Below are 17,183 nucleotides of genomic sequence, written 5' to 3' on the forward strand. Positions count from 1 at the left end.
TTGCTAGAATATTGACCAATCCGTGCACATTATTTTTTCAAAGTGTGTTAATATGGTTGATATAAACGCACTATGAAAAAGAAAATCTTCAAAGTGCTGTAACTGTGTCCCATATTTAACGCACTTTCAAAATTTTTTTCAAAGTGCCTTGTAACACACCATGCTGACTTGTTTTCTGTTTGCTTTGTTTGGAAAAAAAAATTATTAAGAGGCGAGAAGTTTTTGTATTTTTTTAACATATTTGTAGCTTTATACGGTATATATGTATATTATTTCCTATATTCCTACTTTTCTCTGCTTTAAAAATTAGAAAATTATTCATATAAGAATTTGCAGCGTGAGCTCAGCAGAAGTTCTAAAAACCTAGAGAGAATGTTGTCGACCACCATTACCGCTGATCATTCAGCAACCACTGCGTCCTTAATTTTTTGTCTGAAGAAGGAAATGTGAAACCAGTTCTTCTCTCAAATATTTTTTTTCAATTCCAACTTTTTTCGAATAACGGTGTATCCTGTGTACAAGTCCAAAATCATGCTTTCTGTAATGCTATGAATTACAGCACGCTATATCAAATTCTTTTTTTATTCTAATAAAAAAAAACTACATAAGGAAATATAAAACAGCATTTTAATATAACAATATTACAAATATATATTTCAAAGTGCGTCAAAACAGCATAAAAATATAATATACACAATATACATTAAGGGATTCTTTCCTTGAAAGAAAACATTCATATCACAGCCTCGTTGAAGGAAAATGAAAAATCAAAAACAACTGGTGTTCTTTTCGTCATGTGTAAATGTTTTTGTAAGAAACGTCAGGGGTGTTAAAACTCTCTCTCTCGCGCTCTCTCTCTCTCTCTCTCTGGATTTAGACAGATATTTTCAATTTAACATTGAACACATTCTTTAATTGCTTTCTGTGGTTTTGTATTGAACCAATATTTTTGCCATTTACAGTCGTGCGACAAGGCGGTTTGATTTTTTTTTTCAAATTAGTAAGACTTTTAAAGAGGTAAAAATACATTCAAACCAGAGCATCACAATTTAGTGTTTAATTGTTTTTCAACATCTCCTTTAGGATTGTCCTCTTTTTTGCACATTTTACAACAACCGCAAAGTTTAGACGCAAGTTTGTCTAATGGCGCTAGAGACCGGAAGTAAACGGGAAGGAACTTCCAGGTTTGGAGCTTTTTTGGAAGCCATTCTGGTTTTTTGTTCTGGAGCACCTTAATGATGCCTATTATGACGAGAGCACAGAGGCAGGGTATACCAATGCCGGCCAGGACTTCAATTCCAGCCAGAGAGATTCCAAACACGAACAGCGGGAAGACGAGGAACATCATAAACAAATAAAAGATGGCGAACCAACGATATTTAGCAGTTGTGTTGCCAAGGAATTTTGCTAGTGGAATAGGAAATCGCATGAATTTCACTGGATAAAACAAAATAATGCCACTTAGGTTGAAAAACAGATGACACATGGAAATTTGAAGGGAATTTTTAAGGTGCTCTACGCCATCTGAAGTGTCAGTCGCCAGAGCTGCCAAGATTCCGGTAGTGGTAGTTCCAATGTTGGAGCCAAGGGTCAAAGGGTACATCCTGTCGATGCTTATCACACCAACGCCCACCAATGGCGTCATAGTGGAGGTAAAAATAGAACTGGACTGAACCAAAATGGTAAGGCCAGTGCCAATCAAAATGGCGATGTAACCAGTAAAATAGGCGGCTTTTCCGGGAAATTCATAGTTTACGAACTTCTTTATGACTTTACGGATATTTCCTTTTAGGAGGGAGTTCAAAATCTTGACAATACCAAAGAGACAAATGCAGAGTAGAACAAGGGAAACGACTAACATAATGCTTCCAATGCCGGCGTCTGTTAGGCCAGAATCCATAAAAACATGCGTGCCTTAAGAAAGACAGATTTATAAATAAATGTTTTGATACGTTTAAAATAAAGATACAGGTATGAGCAACTGCAAATAAGATAGTAGAGAAGAGAAAAATAATGGACTTACAATTTTTTACACAAATTTTCTCCTCGTATTCAAAACCAGTAGCATTCATTTGCGTGATCGTTTTCGATTTGCAGCACGTTTTAAGAAGACTATCGACCTCTTTTCCATCAGTGACGATTTTGTTAATCTGTTTGGAGTCGACCTACAAAAAAAAGATAAACAAGAAATGTTAAGGATTTGGAAATTGTATCACTTACACTCAAGGGTAAGCAAAATAAGAAATCTATATAAACAATGAGTGGATCGGATTTTTTTTTAGAGATTAAGAATACTAGTATACTAACTTCAACGATCATTTTAGTAAAAGGTTTGGTGATCGTCTTTAACAGGTCTTTGTTGGCATCTTCATACGTTTGTAGGTGCATGCTGTCTACAGTTAGGCCACTCAGATAATAAAGGTACCCTGAAAAATCAAAATAAATTATTAAATTACATTTTAAGTCTTACACAAGACTGATATATATAAATTTCCTTTTATGGTTTAGACATTTTTTCGTTTCCATGACGACTCACCGGTGATGAGCTCTAAAGGCAACAGAACTATAACAGCCAGCCAGTTAAACATGTCGTGGACCGTGGCCCCGGCAAACGCCCGCCGGAAGTCCGAAACGTCCGTGATTTGTCCCAAAGAGACAATGGTATTGGTAACCGAGGTTCCGATGTTGGCGCCCATCACAATTGGAATCGCTTCACCCACGTTCAGAACTTTAAAAAAAATGGAAAATATATAACCTTTTACTCTGAATACAGATAAGGAGCGATTGAAGAGTGGTTGATGCTTGCGAATCATTTTTGCAACAAGCAAAGTACAATTGTAAACATGTTCACTTACTGCCGGCTGCCACCATGCTGACCACAATAGATGTACTGGTGGAAGAACTCTGTACTAAGACTGTAGCAAGGACTCCGATCATTACCCCACACACGGGGTTCCGCAAGACAACGTTACTTCGAAACACCTCGCCAGCAGCCTTACCTAGAGAAAAAAGATCAAGGAGGGATTGATTGACTTATAAAACATACATTTAGACGATAAGAATTGAAATCGTGGAATTTGAAAGAAGACTTACCTCCGAGAAGTTTAAAAGCAGAACTCAGAAAATCCAGTGAGCAGAAGAAGACGTACAGGCATGTCAGGAAGAGAATAACTCGTACGATCGTCCATACAACTCGGAGAACTTTGCCACCAAAGTCCAACTCTGTATCGGTAATTCAACAAGAATTAAATACACGTTATTTCCTTTAGAAAATTTTCAGTCGGAAAATTTATCCTTATTTGCAAACAGAACTCAGTACAGATTATGTTAATTAAATATTGATGCATACCGTCCCATGGAATTCCTGTGTCCTGAAGCTCGGGTAGTGCCCATGGGTCTTCCTCCTCTTCTGTAGGAGAAATTTCCAGCTGGAATTTAAAGTCAATAAACTTAACGACACGAAACAATGCATTGTCAACTTAATTCATAGTTTTTTTTTTCTTGTTTATGTTCAATTAGTTTTAACTGTAACTTACCTTTTCACCTGTGCTGTCGAATCCTTTGTTTTCATATCCATTCTGAAAATGAAAGAGATAAAAATGCTGATCAGGCATGCACATTAAGTTTATATTCACAATTCTATTTTTAAAAAAATGGACCTCTTGACAAACTATAGCGTTATTTTATGAAAGTGAACGTGACATAAAATAGAGGTCCCTTATTTTCTTACCATCTGAATGGCTTCTTGTCCCTTGGTAGATCTCTTTTTATCGTTTGTTTCACCCTGAGAACAAATATGATGGTATGTAAAAAAATGAATCTTGGCTACTAAAATATCGTGTTACCAACTTTTATGTCAACTTAAGAATTCTTGGCAATATCTTACCTTGTCCGAAGGTTTGTCCCCATTGACTCGGCTGGATTCATATTTTTCGTCAAAGTCCCCCTGAAAAATCATAATGCGTCCAATATACACAAAAAGTCCACAACGATACCCTCCGTTTCATTATCGGTGGGTCATTTATACATTTCTCACGCATCCGTACCTTGAAATTATTTACGCGTTATTTTTAAGGAGGTAATTGGGTAGAGAATGGTTTACTTTTTCGTGTTTTTCATTGATGTGAACTTTTTGAACCTTTTGTAGAAGTAAACAAGATTATTGACAAGTGTGATATTTACGTGTATATTATCATTTAGTTTATTAATATAGTAAAGAATGAGTGGATAAAACTAGATGAATTTTTTTTATAACTCATGGAATTTTATTCTTTTTTTTTTTTATCTAAAACGCGTGGTATTTAATTGTAAAGTTCTCATTATACATTTCCTTTGACTCATCTGTTAGTAATTGACGAACGTGTTAAAGATCGCTCTGGGAGTTTCTTAGTTTTTGCAAAAATGCATCTATTATCATAACTTAGTTTAATAAATATAAAACGCCCTATTCTGAAACGTTTGCAGTCAAAAGTTTTTTTTTTTCATTTTGAACAATAAAACAATAGTTTCATAACTTGCACAATTTAACAAAAGCAGTAAAATACTGGGAAAGTCCGGGCATCAGGGCACATTAAGCACACATTCTTTCATTCAGAAGGGACAAACGACGGTGTTTTTGGATGACAAGACTACAAATACGTCAGAAATACGAAGGATGTGTTTCCTTTTTGTCTTGCTGACGAAAATTTGATCCAATGTAATGAATAGCCTGTCAAAAACAATGTTTATACTTGTCTTCTCTCTTTATTCATGCCTAACTGTCACAATCCCTTATACCTGTGTATTTTATAATCTTTAGATGGCAATGCTGGTAGATCAACTGGGCAAATGTTTCAACTTTTTAAATGAAAGTTAGTTATTGCATTGGGAAAAAAAAGATATTTAAAGTTAGAAAACATGCCATATCTAGACGCATTATATCGCTTTTTAAAAAAGTAACAACAAGCAGAAGTGTATACAAATAAATTAATATACCGCATCTGCGGTCTCATTCGTCATAAAAATAATTGATGTCCTTGAAAATAAAATTACATCTGCATCGTTTATAATTTAATCCTAATTAGCAATCAAATACAAAATTAAATATAAATGCATATACCTGGATGCTTATTTACATTTAAAAGATAAATAAATAAGACTCACCGGTTTCTCCGAGTAAGGAGGGGGAGATCCATTAAACCGAGACATTTCTTCTTCTTGAATTTGAAGTGGTGATGAACAATTGAACTTTGATTCCAAATCACGGCGTTTTGTAGAAAAAATGGCCTTTTTATGGATATCATGCTGAGATTGACAAGGAGGGGGCGGAGCTTATACAAAAGGAACACACCTGTCAGGTAAGATATAAAAGGTACTCAATGTAATCATTGCATGAGAGTCACTTGTGATTGACCACGTGGGTTTTATAAATAATACAATTTTGAAGAGATTATAGGCAATGTTACGTAACTGAGTGTTATTTATAAGTTTAATTAACTTAGTTAAGTCCAAAGGAATTCCCCTAACTAGTACCAAAATAATCGTGCCGATTAATATGATCGAAAAATAAACTGTCAAAATAAATTGCCATTTAAAATATACTCGAGCATGAATATTGCTAGAAATTGATTGCTATCTTTTTAAATGAATTCGTATGTTAAATATCTAAAGCATTTAACCTCATTATTAGCTTAATTGTTATATCATAAAGGGGAAAAGATCTGTAAAATTACACTGATTTCATAGTTTTGTTTTCCCCTCAACCTACATTTGTCTACCTCTCATAAAAAAATATTTAATTAGATTCCAAGCTTACGATATTTCTGAATGCAAGTTTAAAAAAAAATTATGATATTTTAAAGCACTTTTATTGTTTATTTTTTATCTAATGAAATGCTACTTTAAATACAAGGAAAACGCTTTAAGCCACCAAAAGTTTTTTTTCTCTGTTTTGCGTCCATCCATATTTCAAAAACCTACCATGGTATTTGCAAAAAATACATGTACCTGTACACAAGCCAAAAATTAAAACACAGTGCTAAGCTTTATAGTTAAAAAAATTATATCATTCAAAGGATTTGATTTCATAAATCTATCTTTTTTATAGAAAGAGCAAGCAATTTCTTGGCAAAATAAAAGTATCCAATGCTGTATGGCATATTCAAGACAAAATCTAAGAAACATCGATAGAATTCGAAGAATGCAACCAGAATAATCAGTTTTAGGACTTGATATTCTACTTTTTTTCTTCTGAAATTGGGTGTAAAAAACCAAAGCGCGCGCGGACGCTAAACATAGATAAAAAATGGAATGGCCTTATTTCTAGTACCTGAAAACAAGCAAAAAATCTTTTATTTCCTTGTTACATCAGCAGTTATTTAGTATATTTATTGCTCAATTTCGCCCTTTATCATAACTTGATCTCTATCAATAGTTTGACTAATCACTAATTATCGTCTTAAGCTTGTTAAAGTCTGTCGTCCAATAGCGTTCCCATAAATCCGCCCCGTAGCTATTTCAATTGAGTGCACACTAGTGCTGTAAGGTATTTTCACTCATGATTTTTTTATTTGAAATTCACGAAATTCCACCCCATTGACCTCAAAAGAAATTTACAACTACCTTACCAGTGGATGTTTACCTAATTTGTTTAAGTAAATATCCCATTGCGAAATAATGATTTTTATTTATTTTTTTTTTAATTTTATCTGTTCCACTTTACCAGTTTATTAACATCTCTTTGGTTGTTATTTAACAACACAGAGATCAATACATATTATTATAACATATATTTACATGCGTGAGCATAACATATAACATATATACAAAGTGTGCTTATAATCAAGTATTTCCATATATGTTTTTGATGTTAACCTGGAGGTTTGATCGTTTAAAATTTTAATAAAAGAACAGAGTTTACTCAATAGTCAAACATTTTTTGAAGAAAACAATTCATTAAATTTGATAATATTTGGTCTTGTAAAATAATACTTCGGAATGTACAATTTTCTTTCATCTTTTAATTTTTCACAACATAAAATATAGTGGAATTCATCACCAAGATCATTTTTACATAAAAGACATAATCTATTAATTCTTTCAATACCTTCCCAGCTTCCTGTTTCAATGGGTAATTTATGGTTTGCTGTTCTAAATCTAGCTAAAATTTGTTTCTTATAATTATTTAACCTGCTATCTACATAAAATTGACATCCAAAGTGTAAATTTGTAAATAGATTATATGTCACACCTTTTGAAGAATCTTTACAGGTTGAAATCCAATTTTGTTGAAACTGATCTAGTAATTTTTGTTTCAAACTTTTAATAAGCCAATTTCTATTAAATAATTGATTCTGGTTCCAAATATTACTATATCCACAATTGTCTAAAATTGATTTCAAATTCTTTAACCATTTAGATTCATGTCCATTATCAAATTTTGCACGAAGTAATTTATACATTAAAAAACAATATTTTGATTGTTTTCCATATAAAATATTTGACCAGTATGCAATATTTTTGTTTTGATATGTATACTTAAAGGTACTCTACCTAATTCACCATAGATCATAAAATTTGGAGTACTTGGTTTTAAATGAAAAAGCGTTTTACAAAATTTTAAGTGTACTCTATCTATCATTTCAACATTACCATAACCCCACACTTCACAACCATACAATAAAATTGGAATTACAATCTTGTCGAACAAATACAATTGGTCATAAAGAGAAAGATGTAATTGGTTACCCTTTTTCAAAATACCATACATAGCTTTCGTTGCTCTTTCAGTAGCATATTGTTTTGTCAGAATATAATTCCTAGATATTTGAAATGTTTAACATTTTCAATTTCTTTGTTATTGTAATAAAAAACTTTATGCGGTATACGTCCCTTTGAAAAAATCATTATTTTTGTTTTTTCTATATTAACTTCTAGCTTCCATTTTTCACAATACAATAAAAAAACTGTGCAACTGATTCTGTATCTTCGGGTGATTCCGATAGTAAAACTGTATCATCTGCATACAAAATAATCAGCATTTTTAGTTCTTTTTCAATCTCATTTGATATTGTTAAATTGTTATGTGAAATTAGTTTTCCCCTTGTCGTACCCCTATTTTGCATGGAAAATATTCAGTAACCATATCATTAACAGCTATTCTTTACATTTTCACTATAACTTCAAAACATTTTTAGAAGTTTTTGCCATTTTAATTGACATCTGTATATAATTAACTTCAATGAATTATAATTTATGGAAGTTATTTTTGAAGAAGTGTCTTCTTTTCAATATCAGTATCATTTTCGTGATTAAATGAATGCAAAGAAAATATTGATCAAGTAGATTTGTGTACTCCGGAATATTATCCCTTGTAAAGAAATTACGGATTTTCATATTTAGAACATTTTAATTATCTTATATTTTAAAATGATAAATTTCATCCTTACTTTCCGCAATTCAAATTATTAATTTTTTTTCGCTTTCCACTTTCAATTTTTTCTTTGAAAAAATTATCCCATTGTATTGTAGGATGGTATTACGAAAGAATATGTTTTTTTTAAATCAATTTTATTCAATGATTTCCTACGGAAGCCACGAATTTGAGTTTTGCACATCTTTCATAAATTGCAGAAATAATTTTGCATTAGTCACTTTTTGATTAAAAAATTAAATTGACTAAAATTTGAGTTGCAGATATACATTATTTCCTACTATTTAAAATTATGGAATTACAATAAGAAATAAATTTTAGAATACAGGTATATACATGTACATAATTTAATCTTTATTTTCTTTTTTTCAGATGTTTTTTGTTTTGTTCAATGATAATTTACTTAGAATTTTATCTATTATTCATTATACCAATCTTTGAAACTTTGCGAAAATTTCCATATGAATTCATTATCAGTCTCGACGGAGGGAAATTTCGAATTTATATATACACTTTGTCATACTGCCGTTCGACTTAATTTAGATTTAAAGTAAAGAGTAGTTTCGTAATGTAAAAAAAATGATCAAAACTTCACATTAATTTGAATAGCTTAATATCAAAAAGTTTAATGTCTCCTTACAAGTTATTAGTCTAGTGAATTTGGTATATTTCACCTTTATCGTTATCCAGCAATGAGTTTTTAACTAGTTGAAAATTATTTAAAATTGTTCAAAATCCCTTCGTTATACATTGAATAATGTATTTTATTTATAGAATTGATCTTTTTTCAGCACTTTAGGTATCACTCGAGTTAATTGAGTAAAATGCTATTGTAACAGTTAGAGAATTTACTAGTACATGTAATTAAGCCATTCCCCTAAATTCGAAAACTTATATTTCTCCGGAAAAACAAACAAACCAAACGGGGAAAACTATGGGCGGCGGAAAGTGTAAAAAAGACGTTTATGCAAAACTAACAACTAATTTTATAAACATAATGGAATACAAAACAGACAACCTTAAAAACAAAATCAACAGACTCGTTTGCAAAATCAACAGACTCCGATGCAAAACCAACGATCACCAATGCAAAACCAACGATTATTCACTAAATTGTCGCTAGATGGCGTCCATAAAAACATATATTTCCTGAATTAACGCTAGATGGCGCGCAAGTTTTTCTACGTCATCATTATTTTTGTACTTTCATAGGAACGTAAATCACGCGAAATTATATATCAGGATCCAATTGGTAAACCTCGGAATGTATTATAGAATATATTATCGGTATCGAAATTATTTGTACTAGTATATCGGAATACATATAATAAGGGATCATATACTACCGGTATGTAGTACATTATATACCCATTTTTATCTATTAGATTGACCCTGTGTATATTTTAGGATATGATTTGAGTACTTTAAAATATTTATAAAGAAAAGAAATTAAGGCAGGATGTGTGCATCCATTTTTTTTTTTTTTTTTTTTTGGCTTAAAAATAAGGTGAAGGAATGTAGGACAGCGATTACTCCAGGTTTGGGGAATACTTATTCGGACTCGGAGAAATTAGGCAAAATGCACATGGGACAAGGTCAACTGCGCATACCATGGCAAAGATGCCACCACACCTTGTACAGGAGTACAATTAAGTCTCATCCTTGTAGCCCTACAGTGTAATATTTATTGGCGGATCCAGAGGGGGGGGGGTTCCGGTGGTTGGAACCCCCTTTTATTTTTGTGCATAGAGAGAAAAAATTCTGTAATATAGAGTAAGTCTAATATCTTGAAATAATGAAAAATCTTTATCCGCTCTGCTCTGTAGATCTGTAGATTTTCGCGTACCTTCTTCCGTGTACCTTCCAAACCCCGGCTAAGAGTTCCGACCACTCACAAGTAACATGCAAAAAAAATGCAGATGGAGGGGATTCATTTTTTCTGAGAATAATCTTTTGCTGTAGTTTTAATTAATATTTTGATTTGGAAACTCCCTCCACAGTTTTCATTGCCTGAAAATACGCAGATTCAAGCATTAAATGAAAGTAAATAATGCATTCCGAAGAGAAAAGTTACAGAAAGCCCCCTCTACCCCCAAAGAAAGACTTTAGAGTGTGGTGCGAAGGGTTTTTTTTGTTTTTGTTGTTGTTTTTTTTTTTTTTTGCTTGTCAACTGATTTTGGAGCCCCCTTTCTTATAAATATATGTAGTTACGGACTTCAAGTGGTCGTGTTGTGATTCTATGCATGAGTGCTGGGGCACCGACCTTTCGAAAATTGCTGGATCCGCCCCTGAATTTCTTTTACGGTTTCAACTATACTGAAAGGAAAAAGAAACGCATAGTAAACTTTTGAATAAAATTAAAACTATCCTTTCGAATATGTTTTCCAGATTTATTATCAAACATTTTAATTCATGTTTAATCAACAAGTTACCAAAATCTTGTGAGACTTTGACTGAAACTTCATGAGTTATTGATATCGATACCCCCCCCCCCCTCCACCACCACCACCACCAAAAAAAATACTATCATCTCTCTTGCGCAAAAAGTACCAACCTTGATTATCCTGTTCCTCAGAGCATTTATCTTTTCTGTATTATATAATTCATATATGTAAGGCACAGATCCTGTTTTTCGGGGGGGGGGGGGGGGGTTCCACCCCAATAAAAACAATCCAGCCCATATTTTTTTTAACGTGGGCAGATCCTTTGATCCGCGCTCATAGATCGCGAAACAAGTAGCGATTTATGTGAGCGGATCATAGGATCTGATTTTAATCAGATTGCTTCCTAAATTAATTTATTCTAAAATAAATTTAATAGACTTCACTTAGACGTACAAAGAAAAGCAAAAATGATAAAAGTACAACTTGCCAAGTGAATTTTCATGTATCAACAAATTGTGCAATGCATGAACACAATAAAATAATTTTATATGTACTTTTTTAAGAGTGTAAGGGGATTTTTTTTCTTTCAAATTGTTGTTATCTAGTGATAATTCAGTGAATAATCGTTGGTTTTGCATTGGTGATCGTTGGTTTCGCATCGGAGTCTGTTGATTTTGCAAATGGTTGTTAATAAACTTCTGACGTCATGACCTCCGAATAGCTCTCGCTTGGCTTAAAATGTGTAAACAAACCAAATGACCTCTCATTTCAATACATATTTCTATGCATAATTTATGCTTGAAATGCACCTTGATGCATATCATTGTAAACTTTTGACATTCAACTTTTATTCTACACCCAGAAAGTTTCACAAACATGTGAGCATGTTTTTATTTTTATCATTGAAAGGGAGGCATGCGAATTTCCTTTATGTGCTAATTTTCAGCCTTTTGACCTTCACTTTATAATTGTGACCCTGATCGATTTACGTTCCTATGAAAGTACAAAAATAATGATGACGTAGAAAAACTTGCGCGCCATCTAGCGTTAATTCAGGTAATATATGTTTTTATGGACGCCATCTAGCGATAATTCAGTGAATAATCGTTGGTTTTGCATTGGTGATCGTTGGTTTCGCATCGGAGTCTGTTGATTTTGCAAACGAGTCTGTTGATTTTGTTTTTAAGGTTGTCTGTTTTGTATTTCATTATGTTTATAAAATTAGTTGTTAGTTTTGCATAAACGTCTTTTTTACCCTTTACGCCGCCCATAGAAAACGTAACATTTTCAGCACAATTCAAGGGTTTCTCATCATTGATTGACAATTCTCTTCGCATTGTAACTTTAGTAAACAACTAGTTTATTATCGTCTCAAGGCACGACTTGGGAGTCCACATTATCGCTCTCTCTCTCTCTCTCTCTCTCTCTCTCTCCATAATGGGAGAGGATCATACATCAAACTTTGGCCGTGGTTTGTGACGATGCTTAGTAATTGAAAAAAAAAAGTTGGTACACCACTTAAAGAAACGAGAGATGCAGATCCCAAAAGAGTAAACTGTATCACAAAGATTTGTTTCTCTTGATTAGATCTAGGGATCGAAGATCAGAAGAGCTTATGCGATAGTAAGATGTCCGTCGTCCGTCCGCCAGTAAACAACTTTTCGAAATGCTACTCCTCCTACAGTTTTGGTCTGATTTCAATATGAATTGACAGACAATTAGACTACACTAAGATACATAATTCTGTGTATCTGTTTTTGATTTCTATGAACGGTGTTGCCGTGGTTACTAAAAATAGAAATTTATTTAAATTATTTTCAAAATGCTAATCCTCCTACAATTTTGGTTTGATTGCAATAAATCTTGCCATGAATTAAATTTTTTAATTTATTGCCGTTGCAAACACATGCACCTGACGTTACTTATTTTTCTTTTAATAAAAAAAATATACACATACCTAATAATAAACGTATGTGTATATTTTTTTTTATTAAAAGAAAAATAAGTAACGTCAGGTGCCTGTGGTTGCAAAGTTTCAAGTTCAAATGCTACTTTTCTCTTCCTTTGTTATAAGTATAAACCAGTAGAGCTATAGTCTCGTAAGAGATTTCTAGTTTTAACCTTAGTTTGCTTTGAATTTCATAACCTCAAAACCAATTCGTCCGCGGATGCGCATATCATACTAAGAAGCAACTTTGAGTGACCTTACTGTACTATATATATAAATTGTCGGTCAAAATCTGTTCATGTATTGTTTATTTATCTCCAGATTTACTCCCTCCTTACACGGTCAATAAATCGCCATTAACCATCTAAATAACCGCAATTCTTTCATCCTACATGTATAACAGAACTCACACTCTCAGCAGTTAAACTGAAACCGAATTAAAGTAGCATTTGCAGATCCAAAGACTTGTGCATTTGGGGGGCTTTTTTTGTTTTAAGTAAAATAGAAATTAAAAGAATAATATGAACAGAAGTGGTTGTTACTTTCTTTCCTTTACATATAATCATATTAAGTACAATTTGTTAAATACTTTCATATTTCAAAATTTTATTTGAGAATAATAAGCCGAAATTAAAATACATGCAAGTAGAACAGAAAATAATAATAATAAAAAAAAATCGATAACCTTTTTAATCTTATACCTTTTACAATAAACTTTTCAACTATAAACATGTACATGATTCAATCAGTCTTATTTGAAGGCAATAAGTTTCCGACTTTTTCTATAGGGGGTACGGGGGAGGTAGAATATGGGACTGTTCGGTTTGTCAGTGGATGGGTTAGTTATGTTCCCCAAACGAAGTTGGGGAACATATTGTTTTTACTCTGTTTCTTATTATTATTATTATTATTATTTTTCTTCTTCCTGGGAAAATCTTTTCCGCGAATGATCTTGTAAACTACACGTCCGACTTAGGTGAAACCTTTTTAGGGTCAGTAGGCATGTTATGTAGATTTGCGGAACGAAGGTCATTTTGCGCGCATGTGCTTGCAAGAGCGCGCACGTGCAACGCGTGAAATGACCAAAATAATAGATACAGCCGTAACTTTTCTATTTTTTGATTATATGCTTTCATACTCATAAGATAAGTATATATTAGTAGTATAGACGTGTTGACATGGTCAAAATAGCAAGATCTCACGCGCATGCACGTGCGCTTCGCTCTGATTGGCTGGAACTAAAGTCTCAATATCTTTCTTGTTTTTCGTCATAATCCTTTGAAATTTTGAACTTAGTCACACATTATGAAGATCTAAAGCATGATATATAATAATTTTTATGAAAGCACGTACATGCACGTGTGCTGGCAAGAGCGCGCACGTGCAACATGTGAAATTACCAAGATAATGGATGAAGCCGTAACTTTTATATTTCTTAATGGAATTTTTTGAAACTCACAATGCATGAATAAAGTAGTAGTATGGACAAGATGACATGGTCAAAATTGCAAGATCTTACGCGCATGCACGTGCGCTTTGCTCTGATTGGCTGAAACTAAAGTCTCACGATCTTTCTTGTTTTACGTCATAATCCTCTGAAATTTTGAACTTAGTCACATATTATGAAGATCTACAGCATGATATATAAGAATTATCATGAAAGCACGTAAATCCACGTGTGCTGCAATCTGATTGGCTGAAACTTTACATGCCTATATCTTTCTTGTTTCTCAACAAAACAGGATGAAGTTTAGAATATGAATAGCTATTACGGATTCCTACATGATATTGCTATCAAAATTGAATGCAAGGACGTGCTTGCATGCACATGCGCACACGCAATGCGTAAAATGAACAATATGTTTGAAAAACGGTAACATTTATATTTTTATGACTTTTTATTGATTTCTGGAATATAAAGATATGTTAATGGTTTAGACAACATGTCATGATCACTTTGCATGTACATGCACGTGCGTTTGCGAACAATGCGTTAAATGACAAAAAGTTAATATCATTGTAGTTTTTAAAATTCTTTTATGAAATCCTGCGAAACTAAGCATATTGAAATTTGCACAAAAAGGGAGTTGGGGAGCGTTTGGGGAACATCTGTAACGGTCCCCGTTACAATTAGAACTAGTTAGGTTCGCTTTTACTAATAAAAAATACAAGTTCCTATGGTAATAAGGGGCAGTACCAGTGTCCAGCTTTAGGTCACTTACTAGGACACTAATACAAACACAGGAGCAAACATACAAGAAATGCCGAAGCTATTGTCCATGTTTTAGTTCACGGGATCTGTTGCAATTGTTCCAGTTCTTGTTAAAATATGATACATATTCACCGACATGTCCCTCGATCATAAATCTTATTTATAGACGTCTCTATCAAATTTAAGTTGAAAATATATATATGCTGTATTTCATGTTTGAAATTTTTACATAAGTGACCTTGAAGAATGACCTTAATATACATCAATGGTGCTGACCTAGAAATGAAAGTCCGTACATTAACATTGCCTCATAAAACTGGACGAGGAATCCGATTCACAAGATTAAATCAGTGGGAAAATTTATTGCCCGTTTATAGGTTATCGTTAGAGATAAATAAAACCTGCTGAATTTGTATAGAAAAAAAGTTATGTAAATTCAAAATATACCTACATGTTTGAAAGCATAGAAATGTTCATAAACATTACTGGCGCCGTAAAGGGAAATATCGCGACATGTAGCAAACCCTTTATTTTAACCATATAGTATAGAGGAGTAGACCTATAATATATATGTACGTACTTATCTTTCGTCATTTACAGAATTACATGGGGAGCGCCTATGATTTTAACCAGAAAAACCCGCAAAATTAATTTTAAAAAAATATATGAAAATACAGTTTATGTGTTACGCATGAATGGCTTTTTATAAAATTACCTTTCGTAAATAACCCATCCTTAAAAAAATCACAGTCAACAAAAGTTTGATGGATAGTTCTGACTTATACATTTTATCGTTACACAAAATTGTAAGTCTCATGAAATATATGACCTAAATTAAAGAGTAAACACATTTTAAGAATCAATTTCATACGGTGCAAAATACATAATCGGCAGGAATTCACTTTTTCCTTAAAAAGTGATCCCAAACTAACCTGCAGTTTCTCACGACTACAATTTTTCTGGTGCTACTCAAAATTTCGTACTAAGCAAAAGATCTCAGAATTTTAGTAGGTGAGCCTCGGAGGAGTTGGGAGTTTACACTTTTCTTCGATTACTGAGTATCACTTCAAAAATAGGAGAAAAAGTGCTGACACGAAAAAGATTTTTCACTGCTCAAATGCCGTGAGTAATGAGATAGGGTCTGAAGTTGCAGGCCTCCTACAGTTGTAGCATTTTATGGTGAGAACCTCTTAAGTTGTTAGAACTTGTGTTCAAACCATTTGTATAGTATTTATACAATAAAATATGTTCAAATCACGCGGTAGCAACACGACAGGAGTGAATAAAATTATCGAAGAGACGTTAATACAAACGAACAAACAAACAAAATATACAGGAGACCCCTAAATAAAAATTCCTATAAAAACTTTGCGGAAATCATGAAGTTCATAATTATTTTATAAATAAATTTGAAATATACGAAATGGAAACAGAAAAGGGCTTCTTCAGTGCATGTACATACTTTTAGTCTTTTTGTGTATTAGATATGAATCTAAATCTTGTAAGCACGAGTGAAGAAATTATTCACCATTAAGTCGGTAGCTGGGAGGTGGTGCACTAAATCAAGAGTCTATTTTGATCGACGTCACCCCGGGTGGGTGAAATGGGACATATATAATTTATTATTCTCTATCCAGAGTTGTCGTTAATTTATAGTACTGTAGTTGATTGAAATATCTTTGAAAAATAAAACTGAAAATAGAGAAAAAAAGAATATACAAAAAAGTAAATAAAAATAATTTTATATGAAATGTCTTTCAAAAATGAAACTGAAATTTAATAAAATGTAGAATTTACAAAAAAGTAAATAAAAATAATTTTAAGGATACAAATTATTATGAAAATAATTTAATTGATATGGAACAATTTATACAATTATACATAAAATAGTAATACTGTATTTCATAGCATATAGGAATTTATCTGCGGTGCAATGAACACGAAAGTTGTATAAATTCAATTATTAACCCCACCCCTCTTCGCTTTAATGCGATATCCTCCTTTAGTAACTTTTTTGCAGACAGATTTGATTCAATTTATCTGAAAATACAACGAAATATTCTTTCCGTCATGGAAATTGCTATGTCATGAAATAAAATCATGACACCTTTTCCTTTACATTAAACTTGCAATTAAATTAATGTCAAAGCGGTGTTTTATTTAGAAGAGGTATTAGTACCGTCTGCTCATTTCTATATTCAGTTTATTGCAATTTAAATAATGAAAACA

At 32.6% G+C, this 17,183-nt stretch overlaps 1 protein-coding gene across 1 annotated transcript; it reads right to left on the bottom strand.

Moving 5' to 3' along the window:
* Window positions 1–605: 605 nt before the first annotated feature.
* On the bottom strand, window positions 606–5,266 carry LOC134236433 (sodium-dependent phosphate transport protein 2B-like). The gene is made up of 11 exons (XM_062718602.1): window positions 5,143–5,266; window positions 3,887–3,946; window positions 3,731–3,784; window positions 3,537–3,578; window positions 3,350–3,428; window positions 3,094–3,222; window positions 2,856–2,999; window positions 2,537–2,728; window positions 2,308–2,426; window positions 2,024–2,165; window positions 606–1,914 (listed from the first exon to the last, which is right to left on the bottom strand). Exons 1-11 carry the CDS (start codon window positions 5,185–5,187, stop codon window positions 1,043–1,045), a joined length of 1,878 nt encoding a protein of 625 aa, XP_062574586.1. The 5' UTR covers window positions 5,188–5,266; the 3' UTR covers window positions 606–1,042.
* Window positions 5,267–17,183: the final 11,917 nt, after the last annotated feature.

This window comes from Saccostrea cucullata, unplaced genomic scaffold (assembly GCF_032062105.1).
Source record: "Saccostrea cucullata isolate Sc308-1 unplaced genomic scaffold, CSIRO_AGI_Scuc_v1 ctg42, whole genome shotgun sequence".
NCBI lineage: Eukaryota > Metazoa > Mollusca > Bivalvia > Ostreida > Ostreidae > Saccostrea > Saccostrea cuccullata.